Source organism: Oryctolagus cuniculus, chromosome 9 (assembly GCF_051225735.1).
Source record: "Oryctolagus cuniculus isolate XC-2025 breed Fujian yellow rabbit chromosome 9, ASM5122573v1, whole genome shotgun sequence".
NCBI classification, from domain to species: domain Eukaryota; kingdom Metazoa; phylum Chordata; class Mammalia; order Lagomorpha; family Leporidae; genus Oryctolagus; species Oryctolagus cuniculus.
Genome location: NC_142875.1, coordinates 104,231,343 through 104,258,325, shown reverse-complemented (window position 1 = coordinate 104,258,325; position 26,983 = coordinate 104,231,343). Strand labels below are relative to the sequence as shown.

Genomic DNA, 26,983 nt, shown 5'->3' with positions numbered 1-26,983 from the left:
CCTGTGAGAAATGTTCCCCTTCCAAGGTGAAGGCACAACTCGGCCAGCATTTTCATTTTGTTTCTGTTCAGCGTTTCAACCACAGAGTGGTGCTATTACAAAAGCTAAGGGTGAGTGGCCAGCAAGCTCCAGAAAGTTGCTGTGGGAAAGAGTTTGAAAGAGGGCTTTCAAAAGCTAGATGTGGGTCCTGTTCTCCCGACAACTTTCAGGAATCGAGGCCGTACCCTTGGATGCAGCAGGGAGCAAGCGACCTAAAAATGCAGTCAACAGATAGAGGGCCAAAGCCTTGACCACAGAGCCAGCTTGGAGAGGCAATTACCTAGCCGATCAAAACAGACCTAGCAAGGGGCTTCTGTCCCCAGCACAGGCTCCCAGGCATGAACTCAGCAGTTTATCTCCCAGTTCTGCCCTTTGCTTTCTATCTATACCGCTACAGCCGGTCCATCAAAAAGAAAAACCTCTATTTAGAAACACAGATTGGCTTCAAAGTCAGCACGTTCTGCAGCTCCACACCGACTCTGCATTACAGCCCATCATCGTCTATGCTGTCTTTCAAAATGAAACCCCTCTGCTGATGTTTCTGCCAGGGTCTTAGGATCCCAGAGGAAGGGCTGGGGTGGGGGATGGGGGTGCAACCCATCCTCCAGCTTCCTTAGAGGGGAGAGGAGAGGAGGTAGAAAGAAGGGCAGCAAAGTGCAGATTGCCTGCTCACGGGACATCGCGTGGGGCAGGTCTAGCACAAAGACACGGGCCTGTGGGCTCCACGTGGGAAACCAGTCCTTGCACATCCTGCACTCCAGCCTTCAGTCCGGGTCTCCCTCCCTCCCCCAAAGACATCGCACATATTTGGCAAGATTAAGGTGTCACCTCTCATATTACAAGGCCTGTTGACTGCACGCAGAGGCAGACCCACCGGCTCCCCAGAGCTGGGAAACAATACAGAGTCTTCTGCGATCCACCTCCCGGCAGAGGGAGGCGGCCGGCCAGTGCACGGCATCTGCAGAACAAATCCGAGACTTCAACCGGGCTGCCTTTTCTTCCTCTGCGTCTTTTCTTTTGAGTTTTCGAATTTAAGCTTGCCCCTCTTCCCCTCCTCCCTCCAGACTGCCAGTGACCGAGGAGCTGCAGGCGGATCAGCCCGCACATGCATTTAACCCGTTCCTCGCTGCAGCGGAGCCCAGCACTTCTTGCCCTGCCACCTTCAGGTTCCCGGAGGACCTGAGGCTTGAGAGAGAGACAGAGAGAGAGAGAGAGAAATAAGAGCCCCAGAACTCGGCCAGAGGAGCCCCAACTGGGGCCTGAATTCCTCCTTTGACCCCGGCGGCGGGGGGCGGGAGGGGGCAAGTGCGGGAAGTGGGGGAGGGCGGGGAGGCGGGCCAGAGGAGAAGGAGAAAACCCAGACCCAGCCGAGACGCCCCACGCAAACCTTCATGGTGCCGCGCGGCGGGGCGGAGGGCCCGCAGGAAGACGGCGATATTTTGGCACCAAGGGAACAGAGTCAAGGGGGACCCTGCCCTCCCGTGGGGCGGCGCGACGTGACGCCCCTGGGCCTCCGCGGGCGCTGCTGGCCCTTTTCCATGTGGCAACCTCCATCGGCCGGGATAATGATGAGGCAGGTACAACCTATCCTGTAGGCAGCCCCCAGACCCGCAACCTTCCCTGTCTCCCCTCCCGGGCCCAGCGCGACTCCTTTTCTGCGTCCGGCTACGGTGTTTCTCAGTGTGCGGCCAAATTCACAAACAATTCCAAGGAAAGGGGAGTTTTCAAAACCAGACTCCGGGCTGCACCACGGAGCGGTTGCTTACTCGACGTCTCCACCGGCAGGGTGGGGAGGTGACGGGATCCTTGCTCGCTCGCTCCCCTTCCCCCACCCCCACCCCGGGGCGCGGGAGTCCAGAGGTCCCGGCTGGAAACCGCCGCAGGGCGCTCGGCCGAGGCCGGGGCCCGGGTCCGCCTCGCCTCGACTCTGGGAGGGTAAAGGACAGGGGGGAGGGTGTAAAGCTCCACTCCCCGTGGATCCCTAATAATGGGTCTTCCTCCCCACTCCTCTCGACGGCAAATGGGCGAAAGAAGATGACTTAACTCGGTAAATTTAGAGGGAGCGAACTCGGCGTGACCGGGGTCCAACGGGCGGCTAAATTTATCTCCCAGTGGAGAGTCTCCCCCCACCCCCACCTCATCCTTTCCTCGAGTGAAGCTGGGGTGAGGAGGTGAGCGTCGCGGCTCCGGGGGCGCCACGGAGAAGTCTGTTGCTTGCTGCCTCGCCTGCGCCCGGCACAGCAGACGGGTGGGTGTGGGGCGCGTGCTCACTGCAGGGCCCAGCCGAGCTGGGAAGCCAGGGGCTTGGGTGAGGTGGGAGGCTCCGAGCCAGCCCCCTTGCCCTTCCACGCTCCCGCGCGCACACACACGCGCAGCCGCCCCTCCCTCGCTTCCCTTGCCCACCGGACCCCCGCCTCACTGGCTTGACCTCGCTGGGCCGCACGCACCGCGCCTTGGGTGCCGGTCCCCTGCAGCTGCGCTTTCGCACGGGGGACGGTGGCCCTTGGGCGTGTGCGCGCTGCGGGGTGCGGGGAGGAGAAGGTGGGGAATGATCTGGAGTTGTCGAGAGCCGGGGCTTGGTGGAGGAGTGGGTGCTGCAGCCCCAGTCCCCCTGGGGACGGGGGCAGGGAAGGCCTTTTTATAATTAAAAGGAAAAACTAAGAAGATTAAAAGGAACATTTTCCAGAAAAAGGACAAATAAGGCAGAAGACACTGACGCGGAAAATGTAGTGATAAACGAAACGTTTCGTTTTTTCCAGGATCTCTAAGGGGGCGGTGGTGGGGGTGGAGCACTGAAGAGTACTTTTAATTTGGAAGTTCTAGGGGTTTTTCTTCTTTATTTTTTAAGAGAAGCTAAGCGACAGGACCCCTTCTCCCTTAATGGCCCCCAGAGCCAAGTCCGAGGGCGCCCGGGCGCGGGCACGCTGGGTGTGCAGCGGACCGGGTGCGGGGGCGGGAGGCGCGGCGCGCAAGGGGTTAAGGCGCTGAGCGCGGAGCCATCTGGCCGGGTTGGCTGCTTATAACCGCGCAGATTATGTTCACGGGACTCAGAGTTGAAGGCTCCTCTCCCTACCGACCAGCTCCGCGCACCGCCCCGCGACAGAGCCCGGCGCAACTTTCTTCCCTCTTCTTTCTTCTCCTTTTCCTCCTGCTGGGTGGTGGCTGGGGCGGGGTCGGGGAAGACTTTGGATGACCCAGCTCGCGTCCACCTTTCTCTTCATGTCGACGTCCCTGGAATCAGTCACACGGATGCCATGGTTACTTCTGCCACGGTAAGGGGAGGCGGCGAGCAATTTGGGTGGGCAGGTCCGGGGGGCGCACGTGCGGCGGGATTTTCCCCGTGGACCTGCGCGGGGCGGAGGTGGGGGTGGGGAGGGGGACAGCCCCGCAGTGCGCCCCACCCCCATCGCGCCGCACGCATTCACTTTCCCGGGCTTGCGCCTTCCCCAAAGTTTGTGCTGGGATCTGCCCAGGCCGAGGCGCAACCATCCTCTCCCACCCCTCACTCAGGCACCACACACACACACACACACACACGGACACCCCTCCCCACCTCCGCCTCCCTCTCGTCCCCTGGCTGCCCAAGAAACCGCCCTCAATCTGGGAAAGTGATCAGGTTTAAGGGACCTGGATTAGAAAGGGAGTGGGGGGCGGAGGCAAGGCGAAATGGGGACTACGGAAGAGCAGGAGATTTCGCAGAGCCACCACGCCGGCCCTCCAGCTGCATCTGCTCCTCCGAGAAGGCGTACTGTGCACCCTGTAACAAAAGGGGGTGGCAGACAGACCCTGGGCGGGGAGGAGGCGAAGGTGCCGCCGCAGTCTCCTGGCACGCGCCCGGCACTCCGCCGGCCACCGCGCGCGGTTCTCCGCACGCCCCACCGCCACCGCTGCCGCTCTGTGTGCTGGGGGAGGGGACAAGCAGCTCCGTACCGGGACGGTGGGCGCTTCCCACTTGGGGCAGATGGGATTCCTGGCCCCGCCGCCGCCTACCTGCTCTGGAGTCAGGCTGCGCTGGAGGCTCGCCCGCGCCTACCCGGAGGCGACCGGATCCCGGGCCTTTGCGCAAACGGAGCTCCGCGCGAGGCCCTCACATCTGGGACCCCGCCTGGGAGCGGTGGGCCCCGAGGCTGGGCCATCCTGGGACTTTCCTTGCGGTTTCTCCGAGAGGGTTCTAGGAACCTGAGCAGTGGTGCAGGGGGGCTGAGAGACCGGGGATCTGCGGAGCTAAGTCGGAGTTAAAAGGACCTGCTAACCACCCAACTGGCCCCGTGTCCCCAGACTTCTAGCCAGGGGTGGATGCCGCCAGGGAAACTGGGGACTCTTGGAAGTCGAGGGGGCAGGAAGGAAGGGCAGGGGGCCCGAGGGGCTGGGACTAGGGGAGGGGGCTTCTTAGGGTCCTTCCCGGGCGCCAGTGGGTGCGTGTCCAGGAGGCGCTGCTTCTTCGCAGGAGTCTGGTTGCTGCGCTTCTCATCTGCGCTTCACAGGCACGGTTCCGAGACCCCTGCACGGAATGGTGTGGGGCTGTGGACTAGAAACCACCCTTTTCCTTGAAACCCTGACTCGGGTGGGATTCCAGGCTGGTGGAGAATGCCGAACTGAGCGCCTGGCGGAGACTCTGGCGGCGGGAGACAGGTTCAGAGGCCGCGCCAACGTTCTGCTCCTAGGACGCAGTCCGAGCGCCTGAGCTGGGAAGCTCGGAGACCTTGCGCCCGAGGACTTGTTTATTTGTGTTGGTGGTGGGGGCTAGGGTGGAGCACGGGGTGCAGGGGAGAGGGAAGTGTAGCAGGGGTGGATGTCACTGCCAGAGGCTGATGTTTGTAACAGCGCGTACAGAATGCTAGGGACGCCGCTTTTTTAATAAAGAGGTGCAAAAAAACGGGGAACAGGGAAACACCGAAGCGCTCTGCCCTGCGCGCCAGGTCGCAGACGGTGGGAATATGGAGGGCGATGTCCTATTGGTGCTGTTGTCATAACACTCAAACTGGCCTGCACACTCAGCCTGCGCGCCTCCTGCCCCATGCCTGCCTGACATGTCGCACAAAGAAAGTTGAGAGGTAGAAGGAGGAGATAAACTCCAACCGCCTGCTCCTGGGGCTGCAACACACAGACGTGGGTGAGCCCAGGGAGAGAGAGAGAGAGAGAGAGAGAGAGAGCAAGAGAGCGAGAGAGCAAGAGAGAGAGAGAGGCAGGCAAGCTCCTGTAAACAGCTTGAAGGAAGGCAGAGTCTGCAGGTGTGTGATGGTGGAAGCTGGTGGGAGATTCTGAGCACAGGAGGACTGTGTGGGAGCTGGCTCTGTGTGAATGGGGTCTGCCTTCCTGCGGGAGACTGAGAGCCTTGGGTGGTCGGGGAGGTTTTCCCCAAAGTCAGCCTGTGTGGTGCCAGTGTGTGTGTGGGGTCGGGGGGGGGGGGGTGGCGCTGCCTGGGAGCCGTGGGCTTCTAGGGAGTCTGTCAGATGGGCATCTGTGTGCGCTGCAGGAGATGAGAGCTGGTGGGAATATAGGTGTAGTTAATGAGGCATCGGTACCTGGGAAGGGAGTCAGAGCAGGAGGGGTGCAGTGTGTGGCAGACAGATGGCGGGTGCACGCCTGCACAGACACGTGGAGTGGGTGCGGTGCGGGGGGGGGGTCGCTGTGGGAGCTTGGGTGCCTGAGGATTATTAACGAAGAGGTGCGTAGGGGGTGGGGAAAGATTAGCTGGGGGGATCAGAATGTGAACTTCATGCTGGGAAATTTGGCTGGGGTGACACTGGGGCACATGGGAGACAGAGAATCAGACACCTGTGCTAGAGAGGCCCAGGGCGGTGGGGATGCTGGGTTGCTATTTGCTTTTCTTCTCTCCCAGCCTTCCCAGAGAAGGGAGTGGAAGAAGGCTTAGGCTTAAGGGGAAAGGTCCTTCTGTATTGGCACTGGGTGGGGGATAAGAGGTGTGTGCATCAGATGAGAGTGTGTGGATGAAGTTATTGTCTGCTCAGGGACAGGGATGTGTGTGATATGTTGTAAAGTGGCTTTCATATTGAGTAGCAGAATCCACTATTATTAATTAATGTTTTTCATCAATTAAAATGAATGAAAGTCTACTAAATGCTCAGCCTACTGCTGGGTACTGAGGCATGGCACGGTGCCCTGGAAAAAATTCCTTCTGGAGCTCAGCTGACTGCTGCTGTTATACTGCTGCTTGAGGTTTCGTCAAGGTCTATAATTCAGTTTCTAGGGATGTTTGTGGATCTTAGGGGACAAAGCGACGCTGACTCGAGTTGTATCTGTGGTTTTGACAAAAGCAGTCATAAAGACAGGGGGTGGTGGATACTTTTGTGCACTGGGTCCCAGAGCTGGGAGTGTGACTGCTGCTTGTAGGGCGTGTGGGCTGGGAGTGGGAGGGTGTTGCAAGGTAGATCTGAACGCAGGTTCCCCTCCCGTGCTGGAGGCTGGCCATGGTGACAGTGCCCAGGGCCCCTTCCTAGCAGGAATGAGAGTTCCTTTGTGGAGCCAGAGAAGGGGGCAGAAGTGATCCGGAAAGATGCGGGCTGAGAGAGTTTGTTCTTTGATGTTTCCTGGACTCTGTGGAACTAACCTGTGTATGCAGGTGCTGGAGAGCTGCAGGAAAAGCAACTGGCAAGAAATGAACCAGGAGTGCAGGAGGGACTGGTTCTGGCGCTGGTGAGAGGGTGCATTGTGAGAAGTGTCTTGGATGCTCTGATGTGTATACAAAGGGCTGTAGGCTTAGGGATGAGGGAGGGTGACACTGGCTGGGTTCACACCCGAGCAGGGTGAGTGTTTGTGATGTGCATGGAGCTGCCTGCTTGGGCCAGGTGATAAGGAGCTCCCTCTGATTAGGTTCTGATCCCAAGAAGGCATTTGGTCAGGACAGTTTTAAACACAGCTTCATAGCTGCTGTGTTTTGAGGTTCTATGTTGTTTTGATGGGAAATTCCTCTCCTTGAGAGGGGGTTGGTGTAGGTCAGAAGACGCGATGGCGGGAGACTGCCCTTGGAAGAGCCTTGATTCTGTAAAATCCTGCCACACTGGAACAGTGTGACTTTGGAAAAGTTTTCTAATTGCGCTCTCTCTCTCTCTCTCTCTCTCCCTCTCTCTCTTTTTCTCTCTCTCCCTCTTTGTAAAAAACAGCAACATCTATAATGACTCAATGAAGATGAAATTTCAGGGTTTTTTTCCCTCGTCAAAACTGGGTGTGTTTAGTTGTACAAAACGAATTGAACTATCTGAACACAGGTGCCAGTAGGCACGTAAGTCATGAAGATGAAGCCGCTACCGCTTCCCCTCTACACTGTGAGCTAATTAATACACATCTTTCATGCTCATCCCAGCCCTACTGCCATCCACTATGTAAACAAGACTTTTGCATGGCTGCCTGGGTTTACTCAGCCCTAACCTGGAGGCAGCCAGACCTAGATTCTAGTTGCTGGAAAGCTGAAAGGTCTTTGATCTATGCAGAAGAAAGATAGCTCAAGAATCTGTTTTATTAATGATCAGGGACAGGCATTTTCCTAATTTTAAACATCAGCTATGCAGACTACAATGCCCAAGCAAATGTGAGTTTGAGGACAGAGAACAGAGTAGTTGTCCTGGACATAGCCACCATTTGAATACCAGAGGAGCAAAATCCAGCCATCCTGAGTTACTGCAAGGTCTGTTTGCTTCTGGTCTGTGATGGCCAGGCAGGCAAGAGTCCACCTGGGAGGAGGAGGGCCTGGGTTTTGGGTTTGGGAAATGTTGTGAGCCCATGCAGCAAGCTGGACACAGCCACTTTCCCAGAGGCAAGAATGGAGGCACCGAGAGGCTGCTGAAACCTCGGAGTCTTTCCAGAAGTTAGCACACGCTGTCAACTCCTGGCTCAGCATCAGGCCCCCATCCTAGAGTTCAGTGGCCATAAATAGTCAGGAGCCAAGCTATTTCCATGAGGCACTAAACCAATTCTGTTGCTTTTCTTGGCGAGATTGGGCCAATTAAATTGATTGGAAGAAGTTATTGCTGATGGGTCTCACGTTCCCCAGGCGGGACAGGCCAGCAGAGTTTAATTACCTAACGTTTCCCATCTCTGCACTTGCTCTCTCAGAGGTATCCCATGTCCAGGAGCCTCCTCTCCCGCACCGTTCAGGATGCCTCATTGAGCAGGCAGCTTCTGTTCTGCTTTCTCCAGGCCTCCACTGGAGAGAATGCAAACCCATGTGTTGGCTGAAGACAGTAGGGATGGTGGCCCAACTCAGATCTTTAAACACCTCGAGCCTGCTTCAGGCCCTCACCAGCTGCTGTTTTACTTTGTCATGAGGCTGCAGTTTCTGGCATTGGGACTGCAGGACTAATGGCCATGGCTAGGATTTTAGGTTTGGTTTTATTTACAATTGAGTTTGCTGGAGAAGACCAAACCCTTTTCAAAGACAAGACTGATTAAGGTCTGTAGATGGACTTTGTGCAAGGACTGCCATTTGAAGAGAGGTGAGCATGGTGTACGTGTGTGTGTGTGTGTGCACATGAGCATGCGTGTGCTGGGGCACACATGGCCACAGGATGCATTTGTAGAATTTATGGTAGAGGTTGCAGGTGTACAGACACATTGTCGTCATATTGTACCTTACGGGTGGGTTAGCTTATGGAAACAAATGGAGGGCAACTTCCTTCAGACCATTGTACACAGAGATATGTGTGCTTGTAAGTATGAAGCTGGTGCAGACTCTATTTCATTCTTCCGAGGACAGTTTCTGTTGAGGTCAAGGCCAGACAAAACTAGCCTTTCAAAGGACTCACTTCAGAAGCTGTGGGAGCACAACAGATGGCCTAAGAAATTTAAGGTGTTCTCATTGTTGTGAACAGTTTTCTTCACTCAGCCTTTCATCTTGCCCAAAAATATTAAGGGGGTAGAGATGGCACCCCCCATACACACACATGATCTGAATGCGTTTGTCATCCACATCTCCATCTCTGCCATGGTCTTCCTCAATCAGTGTTAAGCAGGGAACCAGGGAGGGCCTTGTGGGGCTCTGGGCATGCTCAAAGGACAGACCTCTGCCAGGGCTGCAATTCATTTGGAAATCAGACGGTGAAATGGAATGTGGTGTGGCTGTGACTGCTCAGCGTTCAGCAGCATCTCCAGAGATCTCCATGTCGTTTGTGGATTTGTCCCATCAGAGATCTTTGGGAAGGGTTAAGGTTCTCAAACATTCAAGGCTGGAGCTCCCGGGGTGAATGAAGACATACTAATCTCAGAGGACCCCAGGCCCAGGCGGACGTGAGCAGCATGAAGCAGAAGGTGGCCTTCCTGCTTGCTAGTGGGGGCTAAAGGCTGAGCTCTGTCACTAATTAGCTCTGGGCAGCCTGTCTGGTCTGTGATTATGCATCTATAACTGAAGTGCTTGAGTTATAAGATCTTTAAGTCCTGTTTTAGCTCCACCATCCTAGGATTCTACCATAGCTCTGGCTTCTTATTGAACCTGGGCTGCCATGCTTCCTGTGAAGTGCACCCCGACAAATCCTTCCTGAACTCCTGTTTTTATCTTCAGAGAGTGACTGAGTTGAAGGCAGAAAGGCATGCAAAGAATTTGCCAGAGTGTTGCATTTTGGCCAAGAATGCTTGAGACCTTGGCTTAGCCTGTGCCTCTGGGCCATGTATGTAGAGCCAAAAAAGGGGTTGGGTTTGGCCTTCTGGTAGATCTGGTGCTTATGATGAAGCTTGCACTGGAGTATCTTTCCATGTCTGTGTTTCTAAGATGATCACCTACCTGTAAAATTACTGATGATGATAGTTAATAGTCCAGCCCTTGCTGGGTGCCAAGCATTACTAAAAGCACTGCATGGCATTCGCCTCAGGGCCCAGAATATTCCCTCTCATAGGTGGGGATACTGAGGTTATGTGAGGTTAAGGGATATGCTCATGTTCACACAACTGGATGCTGATAACGCTGCCTTTACAGCCCAGAGCGTATGGCCATCCCAAGTCTTTCACCTGCCAGTCCGAGTCTGTGTCATCCAGCTGGGAGCTGGTTCAGTTGGCTTCTGCAAAGCTTGTCACCCCACAGGGTAACCTGTTCCACCTGAAGCTTCCTTTTCATGTGCAAGACAAATGTTTGGGCTTTCTAGCCACCTGCTGGCAAGCATGTGCCACATCTGTCTTGGCTTCCGTGAGTTCTCCCCCTTTTACCTCCCGTTCTGTTGACAAGGGAATCTGCCCTTCCAGAATGTGGGTATTGATTTAAGCCACAATTGCCTCCTTGTAAACTCTGCAAGATTGGAGCCGGACATCTGGTTTTGATCCACACACCCACAGGAGGTGGTAGGTCCCAGTGTTCTTGAATCCTGGGATGGGGAGTGCACAGAATGGAAGCAAACAGCGGAAATGAGTGGCAAGCCTGGTGTTGCTTCAGAATTTGGAAAGTGGCTCTCCTTGGTAGGCTGCGGAGCTCATGCTGTTTGAACCGGGGCCAACGTTAAAGTCGATTTCTTGCAGGGAGTTTGGGGACAGGGGTTACTATGAGGACTGGTGCGCTCCGTGCTGTGTTGGATGCAGAGCAGCATGGCTGTAGAATGCTCCAGCCCCAGCAACCACCTCTGCGGGCCAGTGTCTGGGCAGTGCCAGAAGTAGGGAGATCCAAGGAGTGCCTAGGATGGCATTGCCTTCTTGGAAGGGTGTGACTGAAGGCTCTTGTTCTTCTTTCTCACCTCACCCGTTTCCCCACCCCGTCTCATCTGCATCTTCAAGGCAGTTAATGGGAAATGACTTTGCTCTGTCCAGGGAAGGCTTTAAATTGAGCAAGTTAACAGCAAGCACTAACCCAATGCCTATTAGATGGTTGGTGCTCAGAAGCACCATTTAAAAGAAGCCTTTCGCGTGTAGGGCACTGCTTTTCCCCTTCTATTTAATGATAGCCAGGATTTTGCAATATGCTACCCCTCCCTCCGTCTCTAGGTCTAAGTCCCCAGTGTTTAAAAATATCTTCCCCCTCTGGCTCCAAGTTATCCCTTAGGGACTGTGTTTCAAGTTCGCAGTCTGGGATCGCTTCCATCCTGGGGCTGGCAGACCTGCTCGTGATGGTTCACAAGGTACTTCTACCAGGTTCACATGGAGATTTCTCCACAGGGGTGTGCCATGATTGCCAAGGAGCCCTCCTGACGCCCAGCCGGCCACATTCCGCCCTGCAAAGGACTCGGGCTAGCAGTGGGACTTGGAGCCGAGCGCTTTCCCTCGTCAGGCTTCCATTTTCCCTTCTGAGAAAGGACGGGGCTGGAGTCGCTGGCTTCCCCGGCCTCCCTGTGGCCTGGGCCTGGAATGGCCAGATATCCCTGCTGGTGTTGAGGACTTCTGTCCGACATGGCGGAGAGCTTGGAGGAGGAAATTAAGTTACGCGATGCCAGATAAGTTATTGACCCTAGGGGTGAGGGTGTGTTTATAAAGTGCTGAAGAAGCAAACTTGCCAGACTTGTGGCAGATCCAGGGTTGGAAGCTGGGAGCATCGGGAGAGGTTTCTGTGGAATAAAATTGTTTGCGGGTAGCCGAGTTCAGCACGCTAAATCAGAAAGATCCAAAAACCACGAGCCGGGGGGAGGACCAGACTCCACTGCCTGCTCTCCCAGTCGCTAACAGCAATTTGGGGGAGGTCCTGAACTATGTCAGGTCTCACTTGCCTTGTGAGTTAAACGAGAGTTAAAGGCTCCTGGCTTAGATGCTCTCTAAAGTTTTTCCTGCCCTTTCATTCAATTTCAGGAATTGGGGCCTCATAGGAGAATCTAGATGGACGGATCGGGAAGGGATATCCCCAAATGGCTTAAATGTAGAGGGAGATGTCTGGGTAGCAAAATGACAGCAGTGACAGGAATATGCATCTGTTCAGGCAGTTGAGACGGCCTTAGGGGTGCCTTCTGCATGAATATTTTGTTTCCGGTGTTCAATCCTCCATTTCACCAATAATATGATTTTTAAAGATTGAATGATTGATTTGAAAGAGCTAGAGAGAGACACACACGCACACACAGAGAAATCTTCCATCCACTGGTTCACTTTCCAAGTGGCTGCCATAGCTAGGACTGGCCCACACAGAGCGAGAAGCCAGGAGCTCCATCCTGGTGTCCCACAAGGGCGGCCGGGATCCAAGTACTCAGGCCATCTTCCCCTGCCTCCCTAGGCACATCAGCAGCGAGCAGGGCCAGAAGCATAGCAGCACTCTAACACGGGATGCAGGCCTCACAAGCCAGGGCTGAACTCACTGGGCCGCACCACCAGGCTGACCCCAGAGATACTCCCATCATCCTCCAGCTGTCTTCTAATCATGACTGCCTCCTCTAAGGGGGCTCCTTGCCTTTCTCCCAGACTGCCTGGAGCTCCCTTCCCAACCTCCCTGTGTTTTATTTGCTTTCCTATTTCCTCGCTAGAATGTGAGCTATGTAGAGGAATGGGAACTGTTCTTTTCTTCCTTTATGTGCCTCCAGCTCCTTGAATAGTGCCTGCCTTGGAAATCGGAAGTGTGCTGGGTGAAGGAGTGAGTGGCTGGCTGGCGAGTTCGGATAGTGCAGCAGTAATAGGACAGCACCAGGAGCCAGGCTCAGGCGGGTGGTGCACCTTGTCTAGGTCTCCTGTTTGTTTTGCCCCAAGGTCTGAGTGCTCCCTCCCTTCCCACCAGGGAGGGCCGTTCTTGTTCTCTCCAAGGGCCCATTCCCACCGTGTCTTCGCCTCCCTAGTTCTTCTGCAAAAGTGGGCTCTTGTTCACGGGGAAGTGGACGTCATTGTGCATGACTCTTCCGACACCTGGAAAGCAGCTCAGAACACTTGTAACGACCGTGCAGTGAGCATCCTGCTGGTGGCCTTGCACTTGGCATTGGAGAAGATGCAGAGATGGACGCAGTGGTCCTGGCCTCAGCATCTATAAGCTGTTCTAGGAAACAAACAGGTTACAGTCACTGTGTGGGAACCTGAAGTCCCAGTGCCAGACCACGGCTAGGGCGATAGATGCTCGTGACCCACTGGGATGTGAACCCTTGTTCCTTCGCGGCAAGATGCGTGTCGCACAGGGGCTGGGGCTTGGGGGACAGTAGGCATGCTTGCTGACAGGTGCACTTTTCAGAAAGATCTCTGCTCCAACTGTAGCGGGCACAGGCAGTGGAGGTTAGTCCATCGGAGGCATTTGGGCTCTGCTTCTCCCGCCAGCGTGCACTGCCTCCGTGACCACTTCCGACACAGGGACAGACTGCCATCTACTGTCCACTCCTGTCCTCTGAGTCCCTCTCGCTCAGGGAACTTCTTGGCTTTTTCTTTTTCTTTTCCACATCCTGTTCTTAATGAGTTCAGACACCAGGAGAAATAGACACTGTATCCTTATTTAGTGTTTTCTTTAGAGTTTGGAAGGGAGACTATTGAAAAAAAAAGGCATAACACAGGAGCGGATGTTTGGCCCACAGTTGAGACGCCACTTAAGACACCTCGTAGTGTAGTACCTGGGTCCAGTGCCCAGCTACCCTGCTCCTGTTAATGCACACGCTTGGAGGCAGTGGTGATGGCTCAAATAATTGTGCTCCTGCCACCCATGTGAGACTCAAGATTGCATTCCCAGCTCCCAGCTTCAGCCTGACTCAGACCAGGCTGTCAAGGGCATTTGGGAAGTGAACCAGCCGGATAGGAACATTCTCATCTAAGTAATAAGTAAATAAATAACAAATTAGTGAGATGATTTTATCTGCTTAACAAAATGTTACTTTAAGGGGACTGCCCTGCCCCTGCTGAGCCTTCCTGATCCCTGTTCTCCATGCCACGTGGAATACCAGGCCGTGAAGGGCACAGCCCTAGCTCCCATGGTCAGGCAGTCTGATTGGCCAGACTTGCAGAGATGGACAGGAGGAGGTGGGGGTGTGTGTCTGGCCACCAGCAATGACCAGCAGGGACCACAGGGACATGTGGAGCTGAAGAACAGAGGAGTGCTGGAGGCTGGGATGACTTGGGCAAGACGATGATGGGCAAGTTGACTGGGCCTGCATTTAGCAACACCAGGGTTCCAGAAAAGGCTCCCGAGGGAGCTGCATGACATCGTGGGTCAGGCTCAGAGCCGATCTGGAAGCTGAGGGCTCCTTATTCCCAAAGCTCTTGCTGTCTAAGAACCTTCCCATCCCTTGCTGTGCAGCACACACCACTGTGTGTGCAGTAGGAGGTGGAATCCTGGTTTCCAGTGTGTTGGGGATTGATAACGTCACTTGCTTCCCTGCAGGGAGGGTCTCTGCCTGTGAGTCCTTGAGATGAGAACCCTGCAGGAAAGGGACAGTCTCCCCAGGGGCCATTCAGGGAGCTGTGCACATCAGAGGGGGCAAGGCTCTCCAAACAGCACCTGTGTGCTGCTTCATCTCCACATGCCGAGTCACACAGCCCGCCCCCCCCCCCAAGCTGCTGCCTCAGTATCCTAGTAGTAGTCATAGCTCCACTGCAAGAGTCCTTCACATTAGAATTCACTCTGCCATTGCTTTTGTGGAGGTTTTCTGCCCACTTATTTGATTTATTTGAGAGGCAGAGAAGTAAAAAGAGAGCCCCCATCTTCTGTTTCACTCCTCAAATGCCAGGGACTGGGAACTCAATTTTGATCTCCCATGTGGATGGCAGGGACCCTACTACTTGAGCCATCCATGCTGCTTCCCAGAGTCTACATTAGCAGGAAGCTGGAGTCAGGAGCCAGAGCGGGGACGGTGTGTGTGTGTGTGTGTGTGTGTGTGTGTTAACTGTTATCCTAGCCAAATGCTCACCTTGGAGGTTTTTATTTTTTTAAAGGTTTGGTTAATTACTTAAAGGTCAGAGTTACACAAAGACAGGGAGAGACAGAGAGAGAGAGAGAGAGAGAGAGAGAGATCTTCTATCCGTTGGTTCACTCCCCAGGTTCAGGCAGGGACAGGCTAAAGCCAGGAGCCAGGAGCTTCATCTGGGTCTCCCACCTGGGTGGCAGGGTGGGTCCCAAACACTTGGACCATCCTCTGCTGCTTTCCTGGGCCACTAGCAGGGAGCTGGATAAGAAGTGGAGCAGCCAGGACACAAATCGGCACCCATATGGGATGCCGGCATTGCAGGTGGTGACTTTACCCACTACGCCGCCACAACGCTGACCCCAGTACCTGAGACTTTTTGATGACTGTGGATTAAAATGTAGAAAAGATTGCTTTTCATAGCTCACTCTCTTGCTTTTCCTTGGCATTTGAATTACCACAAAGGAAACGTGCTATTTATTTCATGTTCTTGTCTTTTAGTGTGTTTGTGTGAGAGAGAGAGCAAGCGAGCGAGAGAGAAAGAGAGGAAGATATTGTGTATCGTGTATTGTGGTCTATTAGTAAGTCTAGGAAATCAAGTTGCATTTGGGTTGGGTTGCTGGTGGGGAGACTTCTTCACTGTAATCCTCTGGCGGTTTCCTTTGATTGTCAGCTCTAGCACAGACCCCAAGCGCATCTTCCCACCCCCTTCAGTGCCCAGGGCTCCTCCAGGGCTGCTGGATCAGGTTACAGTCTGTCTGCCGAAAGTCTCCTGAGTTCTTTGGGGGACCCCTCAACAGAAGCACAGCCAAGGCTGGAGGAAAAGCAAGAGAAGGAGATTGGAGAGGAGTTGCCTTGTTTATCGTATGTTTTCCTGTGTCGTGCTGATGTCTGGGACTATTGTTGAGAGAGAGAGAGAGAGAGAGAGAGAGACAGCCAGCAGCCCTGGGGAAGAAATGCAAGGGAAATTTCTCCAGGACCAACCTACGTGGAGGGAGGGAGTCAGCTCCCAGCAATGTGCATAGAACCAAAGAACCTCAGGAAATGCCTGGGAAGTGTCTGGCTGGCTTGCGATGTGGTTGGTAATGACTGGTGAAAGCAGGAGGAAATGGAGAGTCAAGTTCCCCGTGGAAAGCAGCCTGAGATGCTGTGTGCGGTGTGGAGGAGCAGGCGGGAGTGACAGGGAGGGCAGTGGGGGGCCACGGGAGACTGGGAGTCAGCCCAGGTTGAAGGCTGGCCGTCCTTTGTTTTTGAAAACAGGGCTCTGACTGCCACCTGGAAATGGCTCTTAGGAAAGAGTTGCTCAGCGACAGAATCGCAGACGGCCAGAGGCATGGAAGAGGGAATGAATGAAAAATGAATGAACGGTGGCCGGCGCTGTGGCTCACTTGATTAATCCTCCGCCTGCGGCCCTGGCATCCCATATGAGCACCGGGTTCTAGTCCTGGTTGCTCCTCTTCCAGTCCAGCTCTCTGCTGTGGCCCAGGAGGGCAGTGGAGGATGGCCCAAGTGCTTGGGCCCCTGCACCCACATGGGAGACCAGGAGGAAGCGCCTGGCTCCTGGCTTCGGATCAGCGCAGCACCGGCCGTAGCAGCCGTTTGGGGAGTGAACCAACAGAAGGAAGACCTTTCTCTCTCTCTCTCTCTCTCTCTCTCTCTCTCTCTCACTGTCTATAACTCTACCTGTCAAATAAAAAAAAAAGAAAAAGAAAAATGAATGAATGAATGAATGAATGCAGAGGGGGAGCAACAGGCCTGCCCTGATCCCTGGCTGCTCTGATCAGCGCTGCTTCTGGGGACCCTCACGGGATCTCAGACACTGAGTAGCGTGGCTCTGTGTTTCACAGAGGATTAACTAATTCCACTTAGTACTGAGAGTGTAGGGTGGTTAGCCATGGAGGGAGTCTGCCAACCTTTTTCCTTCCTCTACAGGTTTTCTATCCTAATTGGATTTTATCGAGGAGCTAAAAGGGAGATGGCTTTGGGGTCACCCCCAGGACATCTGAAATATGTCAGTGGCTTACTCCGGAGAGTCTGTTTGTATTCCTGAGCTTTCCATTAGCAACCAGTGAGATATGGACATGCACTGATGTAGCTGGGGTTTCTGGAGGGGGTCCCGCTTTCCTGACACCGGCCTCACTCATAGATGATTTCTATGGACTTGTGTGTGTGTGTGTGTGTGTGTGTGTGTGTGTGTGTGTTTGGCTATTTAAAGTTTCAGACTCTCCTGCAAATGACCAAATTGCACAACACGTCCTTGCCCAGTAGTGGATCTACACATAGAATTCTTACAAAGTAACATTGCGTAGCATGTAAGGAGGTGACCCAGGTATGCAGAATGCAGTCCTGCACCTTGGGAGGTGTTGGAGTGGGGAGGGGCAACAGCTAGGGAGTAACAAGGACCTCCAGCGTGGCAAAGACCTACCTCTGCTGCACGAAGACTCTCCCATGCTCTGACTGCTCCCGATTCACCTTGCACTATGAGATCTGTAAACTCTGGCTGACCTTGGCCTATTGCTGGGACACAGGCATCTATACTTCTTGGAGCCAATCAGGAGGGTGCAATGCACAGCCAACATGGAGAACCATTAGCTCACAGTATTAACCAACTGTGCCTCTCAGCAGCTTTGTCATGCACCTGTTGCATTCTTGCCCTGGGTGTGCACTTCTGAGAACTCCTCGTAAGTGGAGGTTAAGGTTGCTCAGCTAATTTGGGTTGACCCTACTTCCTACCTATCCAGCGTTTACCTCAGAACCTGGACACTGGAAGACAGGGTTTCAACACCTCTCTGAAGTGTCCTTCAACCTCAGCTACAGGAGGGGGTTTTGTGGGTGAATGTGGGCTATAGGGAAAAGAAAGGGGAAAGACTAGCATTGATGGGGCATTAATGATGTGCAGGTATTTTTATATGTGTCCTCTTACTAGGGCACAGAAACCCAGTTGCCCTTGGAGTCACAGACTGAGTCAGGTTGGAGTGCACGGTTTGCAAAGTGAATTCAATGAAAATGTTTGTGACTGCTGAATGATCAGCTTTCCTACAGTGGCACACCCTGGGAATTTACATACCAGTGAGGTGTCCTTTCTAGGCTTAGCCTTGGTTCAGTGGAAAAGAAAGCACCTATCTGCTCCCTCTGCTCTGTGGGATCCAGCGCCAAGAGCAAGTCTTGGGCTGCTGCTTCCAAGAGGCGCAGGCTGAGAAAACAGTTGTCCTCTTCCTTGCCTTGTCCCTAGGGCTTGCAGGAGAGCAGGGAGTGGAGTTCAGTGAAGCAGGCGACAAAACAAACCTGGGGAAAAGTTATGTTTCCAACCATATACTACCAAATCGTCAGGCAGACTCTATGAATCATTGCAGTGTGTGGGTTTCTCATTTAGAATTCTTGCAAAAGATGTCATGGTGGATGCCTCCAGCCATGCCAGAGCTAGATGTCTAGCACCCAAAACTAAGTATGTAACTTTTGGACCTGGAATTCTCTGAACCACTAAGCAGTCTAAGTGGAGTTTAGGAACCATGATCCAGCAGAACGAGACATGCAGACCAGATAGGAGGGGGGGATGATCTAGGAGAGCAGCAGGTGGTGGCTAAGCCATGACCCGCAGTGGTGGGGACAGCCTCATACTGCCGAAGGGACTGCAGGTGCACTGCACGACACAGACAAACCTTGCAAAACCGGCAGAAGCAGAAGAGCACAGGGCTGCCTCTCCGTGTGCATCATGTGGGTGGACTTCAGGTCGTTCTTGCCTTGGCTGTGCACCTGTCCCCCTCTCGCATTCCACACACAGCCCGCACCTGCAGCAGAGGCTTCCTAGAGCCCTGTCTCCAGGAGGGGAAAGATGGATGAGCAGAAGCAGTCATTGGGGAACTCTGGGCTATTACTTTGCTTTCCAAAGTCTAATGCAGAACACACTCAGAAAGGCTCATGCACTGTGGCTTGAAAGAGTGTCGGGAAGTTGACCATGGTCTTGAGGAGTATTTGACACAGTCTCTGTAAGAGGTGTTAAGAGTGATCCTCCAGGGATCCCCCTATAGGATTACGCAAGAGAATTGAAGGGGAAAATGTTCTTTAGACTCTTTCTGCCTCAGAGATATTGACCAAAGAATCTACACATCCTTGAAGTCAACTTTTGAGAGAAATAATTTGTAAGCAGGTGCTGTTTGCACTCTGGATCACTAACAGTCACAACTTCTTGGAGCCTTAATTTCCTCTTGTGCAAGGACGTCCTTAATACAGTTAATGTGGGATGTCAAAGAAGATGATGAATGGGTGAGTGCTTTGCCAGCTGTAACTTACAAATCTGTGTTAGGGTTTAAGCTGATGTACTCTCACACTGATACCTGTGCTTGGCAGGTGGCTGGGAAGATGTTCCCTGATAAGACACCGCTGGGCGTAGGTACTCCTGAAAACAGTGAAAATTCCCAAGGACCTTCAGATGGCACCATAAGAAATAGGAAGAAATGCTGTAGCTGCAGCTTGAAAAATAGCAGTGTGTTCCTCTACCTGTTTCTGATGATGTTATCAGAGATAGGAGATTCAGGGAGAGGGGCTGCCCATGGGCCAGGAGGTTAAGAGCGGGTGTGTGCTGGGAAGTAAACGCATTGTCCAGGAAATCTGAGCTTGCTTCAGGATGGGTCATCTGCCAGGCCTGCCAGCCTTGTCCCCTACGCTGTCTCCAGCAGCTTGGCACAGCCCCATGCACACAGTCACGTGTGTGTCCAAGAAAGCCCCTTCCAGTCCCATGGTGCAAAATCCCAAAGACAATCCCCCCTGCTACAGTGGCTCCTGCCTTTTTTGTGCTTCTAGAAAAACCCCCTTGAAGCACATGCATTCTCATTTTGTGGATGCAGTGCCTCCTATGAGCATACTGCAAAATATGAAAATGGAATTAAAGGACAAGTTTACTTGGTGCAAAGAATTTTTGAAATTCATGCATAGTTCTTGATAATGGGTATTTTTTTACTAACTTTTGGAAGGCTCTTCATATAGTTGAGATTATTAACCACACAAAGTCCTTTGTTACTCTTTTGTAATTTTTAAAAAAATAATTATTTTTATTTACTTGAGAGGCAGAGAGGTGGAGAGAGAAAACTCCCTTCTGCTGGCTACCCCCGAGGTGCCTGCAGCATCCGGGGCTGGGCTAGGGCTGATGTCAAGGCAATCCATGTGTGCCCCAGGGCTGGCAGGGTCCCAAGTACTTGAGCTGTCATCTGCTGCTCCCCAGGGTCTGCATTAGCAGGAAGCTGAAATCTTTGGAGCCAGAGCTGGAAATCGAACCGAGGCACTGTGGTACCACGCCTGCGTATCTTCAGTGCTGGGCTGAACACCTGCTCCTTCATGACTCTTTGCACGGTTTCCTGAGGTCTTGGTTTCTCTGGGAGTAGAGTTTGCTGTTTCTTCCCAGGGTGTTGGTTTCCTGGGATGGGTGATGGCTCATCCTCTGGAGCACATCCTCCCACACATTTGAACATCCATTCATCAAAGGTGTAGTTGTCCTTGGTGTTCAGGCCTATGGACTGAGCAGATACCACCAAGTAATTAAAGCAATCAGTAAACAAGATCAAAACTGGAAACAGCTATGGAGCACGGGAGGATTCTCAGGTGAGCGTGGGTGGGGCCGGTCTGAGAAACACATGATCCTCATGCTGAATTGTAGGGCAGGCTTCTGCTCCAGAGAGGGGAGAAGCAGTCAACAAGGAACAGACTAATGTGGGTGACAAATAAGCAGGCCACACAGAGATGCCAGTCAGCAAAAGGGAAGGCTTCCTGTTCTGCAAGACTCTAATTCTTTTTTTTTTTTTTTAATTTATTTGACAGGTAGAGTTATAGACAGTGAGAGAGAGAGACAGAGAGAAAGGTCTTCCTTCCGTTGGTTCACTGCCCAAATGGCTGCTACAGACAGCGCTGCACCAATCCGAAGCCAGGAGCCAGGTGCTTCTTCCTGGTCTCCCCATGCGGGTGCAGGGGTCCAAGCACTTGGGCCATCCTCCACTGCCTTCCTGGGGCCACAGCAGAGAGCTGTACTAGAAGAGGAGCAACCAGGACTAGAACCCGGCACCCATATGGGATGCTGGCACTGCAGGCGGAGGATTAACCAAGTGAGCCATGGCACCGGCCCCCAAGACTCTAATTCTTGCTGAGCCTTCAGGCATGGCTGGGACCATCCGTGGTCTTATCTTTGGGTAGCAATTCCATCAGCATCTTTAGCAGAGTATACAGGCCTGAAATGAATGCTGCACTGTGGTGTAGGAAGGCATGGCAGCCCGTGAAGTTTGGCGGGGCGGGTCCTCTCAGCTCCTGCACACTCAGAGTGGGAGGGCTTGGACCTGGAATATACCTTCCGGGTGGAAGCCTGGCATTCCTCTCGGTCACCTTTCCCACATGTGGATCTGCTGCTCTTCTCTCAGAGTCTCACCTGGGCTCTGCCTCTTCATTCAAAACATGCAGAGCCTCACTGTATGAACGCAGTTGCCAGTCATTTCCAGGCTGGAGGGAGCAATGAAAGCCTTAGGGATATCCCAAGTTGTCAAGCTTCAGACCTTGAAATCCTAGGCAATTAGACAACCACTTTCTAGGGTTTTTAATGTGGAAGCTTAAAAACTTTCTTCATGATTCATTGGCTCCTTTATTTGCATGTAGGTTCATGAGCCCAGATATTGCACTGTGCTGGGGCCTTTAGGTATAGTTTCAATCACCATAGCAACTTTACAAGACAGACATCATTCTCCCCACCCCCCATCTTATAGATGAGGAAGCTAAGACTCAGAGAAACGAAGCAGCTTGACCAGAGGCGAGAGCTCTGCTCGCCTGCCTCATGCCCTGCCCTTGCACCCTCCTGCATCCAGCCAGGAGCCAGTCTGGTGTCTGCCCCACTTCCATTCACCCTTTACATTTCATGCCTTTCTGCAAGAAATAGAGTTTGACTAGTGAAATTTTTCTTATGGTAGCCTTTTATCTGGTTGTTAGATTAATTTTTTGGTTATTTCAAAAGGTTTGGAGCTATTTTCTTGCCTTTGAGACCTCTGCTCTGTGTCCTGTGTTAGCTGGGATGTTTGTTGAAGGACTTTGTTACTAATGAAACAAATCACTTGTCCATTGTCGGGAATAAGATGCAGCAGGGGATTCTCTCCATCACCTGCAGAGTGCAGTCTAAGCGCCTCTGTCCGGACCTGCCTGTCCCTCCATGGCACATGTTTTATGCTCATTTCCCTCCTCCCAAGGCTTCTCAAAGTCTTGCTTTTGTTCTGGTCATGCTGGTGCTTTGGGAGCCTCTCCCAGTGTTGTTGCCCAACTTACTGTCCCAGGTGCCATCACTCATGCAGGAAGTGTTCCTTGAAGCCCAGCTCACATCTCTGCTTCATCATTTGCTACATTATGTGTGCTCATGAATCTGGCTGTCCTGTGCGTCTGTACATTCTTTGCCCATAAGGCCCTATCCTAGCCATCTGTGTACCCACCAGGACCTACTACGGTCCTCAAGAAGTGCCGGTTGCACTGCACCGAATACCAGGCAAACGTCCAACAGCGCAAAGGGTCCCAGAATTTGGCAGGACCCTCTTCAGCACTGAGGAACCTATCTGCTGAGGTTATCCAGTTTGTGGTTGCCTTTTAGAGTTTTTTTGTTTTCTGTGGGACATTTCAGCCAGGTAATTTTAAAGATGGGTGGATTGACTCCTGGCCAGGGCTATCAAGTCTTGGCTTTCAGTTTCTGATCTCTAGGAATTTCTTTTGGCATTACAATTGACCTTGGCAAGAGCTCCATTGGCACATGATTCTTCCTTCAGTATCCAGAAAGTTTCTTGAATCCAGAAGTGTTTAGTGAGCTCCTGCTGCGTGCTAGGCATTTTTTTTTTTTTTTTTTTTTTTTTTGTGCAGGAGACAGAGCATCAAGTAAGAAGGTTCACCCTTTGCCCTCATGGAACTTGCATTCCCATGGAGCTCATCCATAAACACAAGCAAACAGGCATATGCATAGAGAGATAAGCAAACTTCCCTCTGAGGAAGATAAAACAAAGGGGTGTGCTGGATGATTGGAGAGGCAATTTGAGATGGGAGTGCTCAAGGCTCAGCAAGAAGTCTTGTGAGGCTAGGAAAGAGTGAGAAGTCAACCTGATTGCGTAGGACTTTGCAGACCATGTGGAGTGCTTGTGGGATGAATTGAGCTAAATGATGAACTTAGCCAGGACTCCTCCCCACCCACCCCATCTGTCTGTCCCAACAGGTTGGGATGCCAGAGTTTTTATCCTTCTCTCAACAGTCACAAGATGTCATTGGAGCAGTTAGGGCAGGGGAAAATGTCATCTGATTAACATTTTTGAAAGGTCACCATGCCTGCTTTGCTGGAGACAGACTGTGAAAACAAATCAGTGAGACAAACAAGGTGGCAAGAGAGTGGTGGTCACGAGGGAGATGTTAAGAAGCCCAAAGACTTGGGGTCTGTTTTGGAAGTAGGACTGGAAGCGTTTGCTGATGGGTGAGTGGTGGAGTGTGTTAGGGAGAAAAATGGGATGGGGGAGGGCACAACTGACACCACTGTTCCTGTTGGGCTCCTCGGGCCACCAGGAGGAGCTTCCTTTGCATACACAAGATGAAGATGAACAGAATGTTCGGTGAGCTTCATTTATCTAATCTGAAAAACCAACTCTGGGCACACACTCTGGGTCTGAAAAAGTCCTTTCAACGATGGCTACCATGTGCCTGATACGGTAACCATTGTTTTCTGTGCATAGTTCCTCACCGCCAGGACCTGATGTTGCATGGAGGGCTGGTTAAGACATCCTTTCCGGCCAGCACCGCAGCTCACTAGGCTAACCCTCCACCTGCGGCGCCGGCACACCGGGTTCTAGTCCTGGTCAGGGTGCCGGATTCTGTCCTGGTTGCCCCTCTTCCAGGCCAGCTCTCTGCTGTGGCCAGGGAGTCCAGTGGAGGATGGCCCAAGTTCTTGGGCCCTGCACCCCATGGGAGACCAGGAGAAGTACTTGGCTCCTGCTATCGGATTAGCGTGGTGCGCCGGCTGCAATGCGCCAGCCGCGGCGGCCATTGGAGGGTGAACCACTGGCAAAGGAAGACCTTTCTGTCTCTCTCACTGTCCACTCTGCCTGTCAAAAAAAAAAAAAAAAAAAAAAGACATCCTCACCTAAATGACACTCAAGAAAGAAGTGAGCAGGGCCATGGGACTGTATCACAAGGAGGACAGTCAGGGTTCCCAAGGCTTCTGATGGATGACAATGGAGACCCCTAGATCTGGGGAGAGAGCTTTAGGGAGAAGGGGAGCACAGCCAGGCTCAAAGGTGGGAAACCTGGGTGCTGGGGCTTGCACGGTGTACCAGGAGGGGACACAGTTTGTGTGGAGCATCACTGGGAGTGGAGTCACCGGGCAGCTCCCGCTCCCCTCCCAGGGAATCTGGTCTGGGGAGACAGGACCTGTAAACACCACGTGTCTCTCCTCCCCCTTTTCTGTGTTTGGTTTGCATTCTTTCCCCCATAAGAATGTTCACTGATCATTTAGGGAACTCCTTGAGGCCGTCTCATTTGTTCCTAGTGTTAAACTAGGAGTCTGGTGGGGTCCTACTTTCTAGATGAAGAGTCAGCCTTCCTGAAGTGCTTTCTGTGTGTGTCTTTGCTGTCTGGCTCCAGGAAACAAAGAGCTCCCCTGGAGCATAGAAGGGCAAGGGCTACAGAGAAAGCCCTAACATCTCTGACTCCCCACCTTCCACAGATCTTCCAGACTTGGCCTTGAATATAGAGAAAGGGAAAGGCGCCAACACGCTATCCGCTTTGGTGTCAAGTGCAAACACATTTAGTCCCTCTGAGGTCTGCTGACAATAAGCTACTGGTTTACGGAACCCCGGAGTAATCCACCTGATTTAAGCTCAGAGTTTAATTCCTTAAACATCTTAGCACATACATTTGCTGGTGTGCGCACCTCCAAACACACACATATCTCTCTGTGCCCTTTCCTAGCCTCTGATGAGTTCTTCCCCTCTGGGAGGCTGGAATCCATGGCTTAGAAAACGTGACTTCTAGAAAGCCTTTCCTCCTGCCTAGCCAGGGGTGTCATTTCTTTCCTTCTTCCCCTGGAGATTCATTGGCCACTGGCCCAGTGATGGGTGAGGATCAGAGACACCAGTGCATTCTGGGGGTTATCCCTAAAACCTGGGTGGGAAATCTGCTTTGGAGCTTGACTCCACTGGGCTTTGGCAGAACCTTAGCCAATGGTAGGGCTCTCACGCAGCCCCAGAAGTGTGTGGGCTCAGAGGAGCAGTAGGTCGCCTTTCCTCTGCACCTTTGCAACAGTACCGTTTGGATTCAAGCTCTCCTTAGAGACACGGCAGAGGGAATCACAGCGGGTCCCCTTCAGGTGACACCTGCATCTCATACCTGTGGTTAAACCCCATCTTAGAGGGCCAGAGTGTGCAGAGGTAGATTAAATCACGGGAGTGAGCAGTGATTCCTGTTCTTGTGGAGGTGGAGCAACCTCAGAGTGAAGACTCAATCATTGTGCTAGCCACTGTCATTTGCTCAGTCTTCGCTGCAGTAAAAATAGATGTGGCTCTTTCAGTCTCAAAACAATGATCAAGGTTAATTATTATGCAGCTGGGAACCACACTTGGTGCTCCTACTCTCCTGAATTCTCATCAGGCCTGGCTGAAGTAGCTGCTTCATTACCCATCCCTTTTTTCTTAGGTTTCTCTAAGAGCCTCTTGATTAGAAATGACACTGGTGTTCTAACGCCTGTGTTGGGCTCCTTACTATGGTGTGCATCCCATGAGGGCAACGCTGGCTTCAGCTCCTGCTTCCTTGCTGCCTGCGGCACCTGGGGTACAGTCATGTGGTGGTTGGTCAATAGGTAGCTGTTGAACAGTGGAACCGCTCCCCCAGGGAGGACTGGCTAGGGAGTGGCAGCACCGAGGCTGGGATCGCTCTCATCCGACTCTGGAGCCCAAGCAGCCTTACCCAGTGTTTCCCATCTCCTCTTCCAGCCCTCTCTGTAGCGCCTTGCTGCCATCAATTCCCGGGTGCTGTACAGTAGGCTACAGCACCCCTTGCACGCCAGTCTTGTCCTACTCTGTCTCCTTCACATGCTGCTTAGATCAGCAGACTAAACACATTTGGTTCCTTTATCTAATCAGATAACACAATACATCTGTCCCCTTCATGCAAAAAGTTTCGGCTTTCCCTAGCTTGAAATCAAGGCCAGAGAGGCAGCGCAGAGCTGGGTGGGATGCTAGAATCCCCTTCTTTCTGGTGCTCAGAGGGAAGTTGTGGAGAACAGCTGAGGCTTCAGGGGTTCATCCAGAGGTAGTTCTAAAACCCAGCGTGTTTTCTGATTCTGAAATATATGGCCGTTCAAATATGCGATCAATATAGACGATTGGGAAGATGTCAGAAGGAGTGGAAGGGCAGAGCAATGGCTAGAAATCCCACCGGCAGGGTAGCTCACATCCTCCAGTTCTTACTCGGTGTGTTTTTGTGTTTGCGTGTGTGTCTGTGTGTGTCTCTGCATGTGTGTTTCTGTGGCTGTGTGTGTTTCTGTCTCTGTGGGTCGCTGAATGTACGCTTGTGTGTCTGTGTCTACATGTTTGTGTGTCTGTGTATAATTGTGTGTTAGTGTGTTTGCTTCTGTGTGTCTATGTATGTCTCTTTGTCTGTATCTCTGCTTTTTTTCTTTTTTGTATTTATCTGAAACTTTTTACTTTAATTTTTATTTATTTGAGAGATAGAGAGAGAGAAAGAGAGAGCGCTCCCATCTGCTGATTCATTCCTCAAATGTCTGCAACAAATCTGGGACCAGTAATTCAGTCCAGGTCTTCTACATGGGTGGCAGGAACCCAATATCTTCAGCCATCATCACTGCCTCCCAGGGTGTGCAGTAGCAGGAAGCTGGAGAGAGGAGCCAGCGCTGGGAACCATGCCCAGGTACTCTGATGCAGGACACAGTGTCTTCCCCAGCGCCTTACTCACTAGGCCAAATGCCCACTCTCCCCCCTTTCTTGTAGGGGTACATCCTACATAAAAATCTGCCGTTCCTTTATGTGTGTTTCCCTGTATCTGTAGGTTCGCTTGTGTCAGTTGACGCTCACTGCACGGTGTTCCATCATGTGCCAAGCTTACCCACGGCGTTACTGAGGCAAGCTTTCATGTCGGTCATAGTTTTCATACTGAAATTACCCTCGTTTTACACAAATTTGTATGAACATGTTATTCTCCAAGATGCAACTTTTAGAAGT

At 52.5% G+C, this 26,983-nt stretch overlaps 1 protein-coding gene and 1 long non-coding RNA gene across 3 annotated transcripts in view; one reads left to right on the top strand and one right to left on the bottom strand.

The window, feature by feature from the left end:
- Positions 1 to 1,423: 1,423 nt before the first annotated feature.
- NTF3 (neurotrophin 3) overlaps positions 1,424 to 26,983 on the top strand; it is a 73,432-nt gene continuing 47,872 nt past the window's right edge. Inside the window, exon 1 of one of the 2 annotated variants that reach the window (XM_089303749.1) lies at positions 1,424 to 1,616. In XM_089303749.1, coding sequence (XP_089159875.1) covers positions 1,431 to 1,616 — 186 coding nt within the window. In that variant the 5' untranslated portion in view covers positions 1,424 to 1,430. Of the gene's footprint in view, positions 1,617 to 3,179; positions 3,312 to 26,983 lie in introns of those variants that run through there. The other variant, XM_008259713.5, reaches the window with a different exon arrangement.
- LOC138843709 (uncharacterized) lies at positions 2,849 to 4,731 on the bottom strand. The gene is made up of 2 exons (XR_011378671.1): positions 4,030 to 4,731; positions 2,849 to 3,270 (listed from the first exon to the last, which is right to left on the bottom strand). It is a non-coding gene; the product is annotated as an uncharacterized LOC138843709 (long non-coding RNA).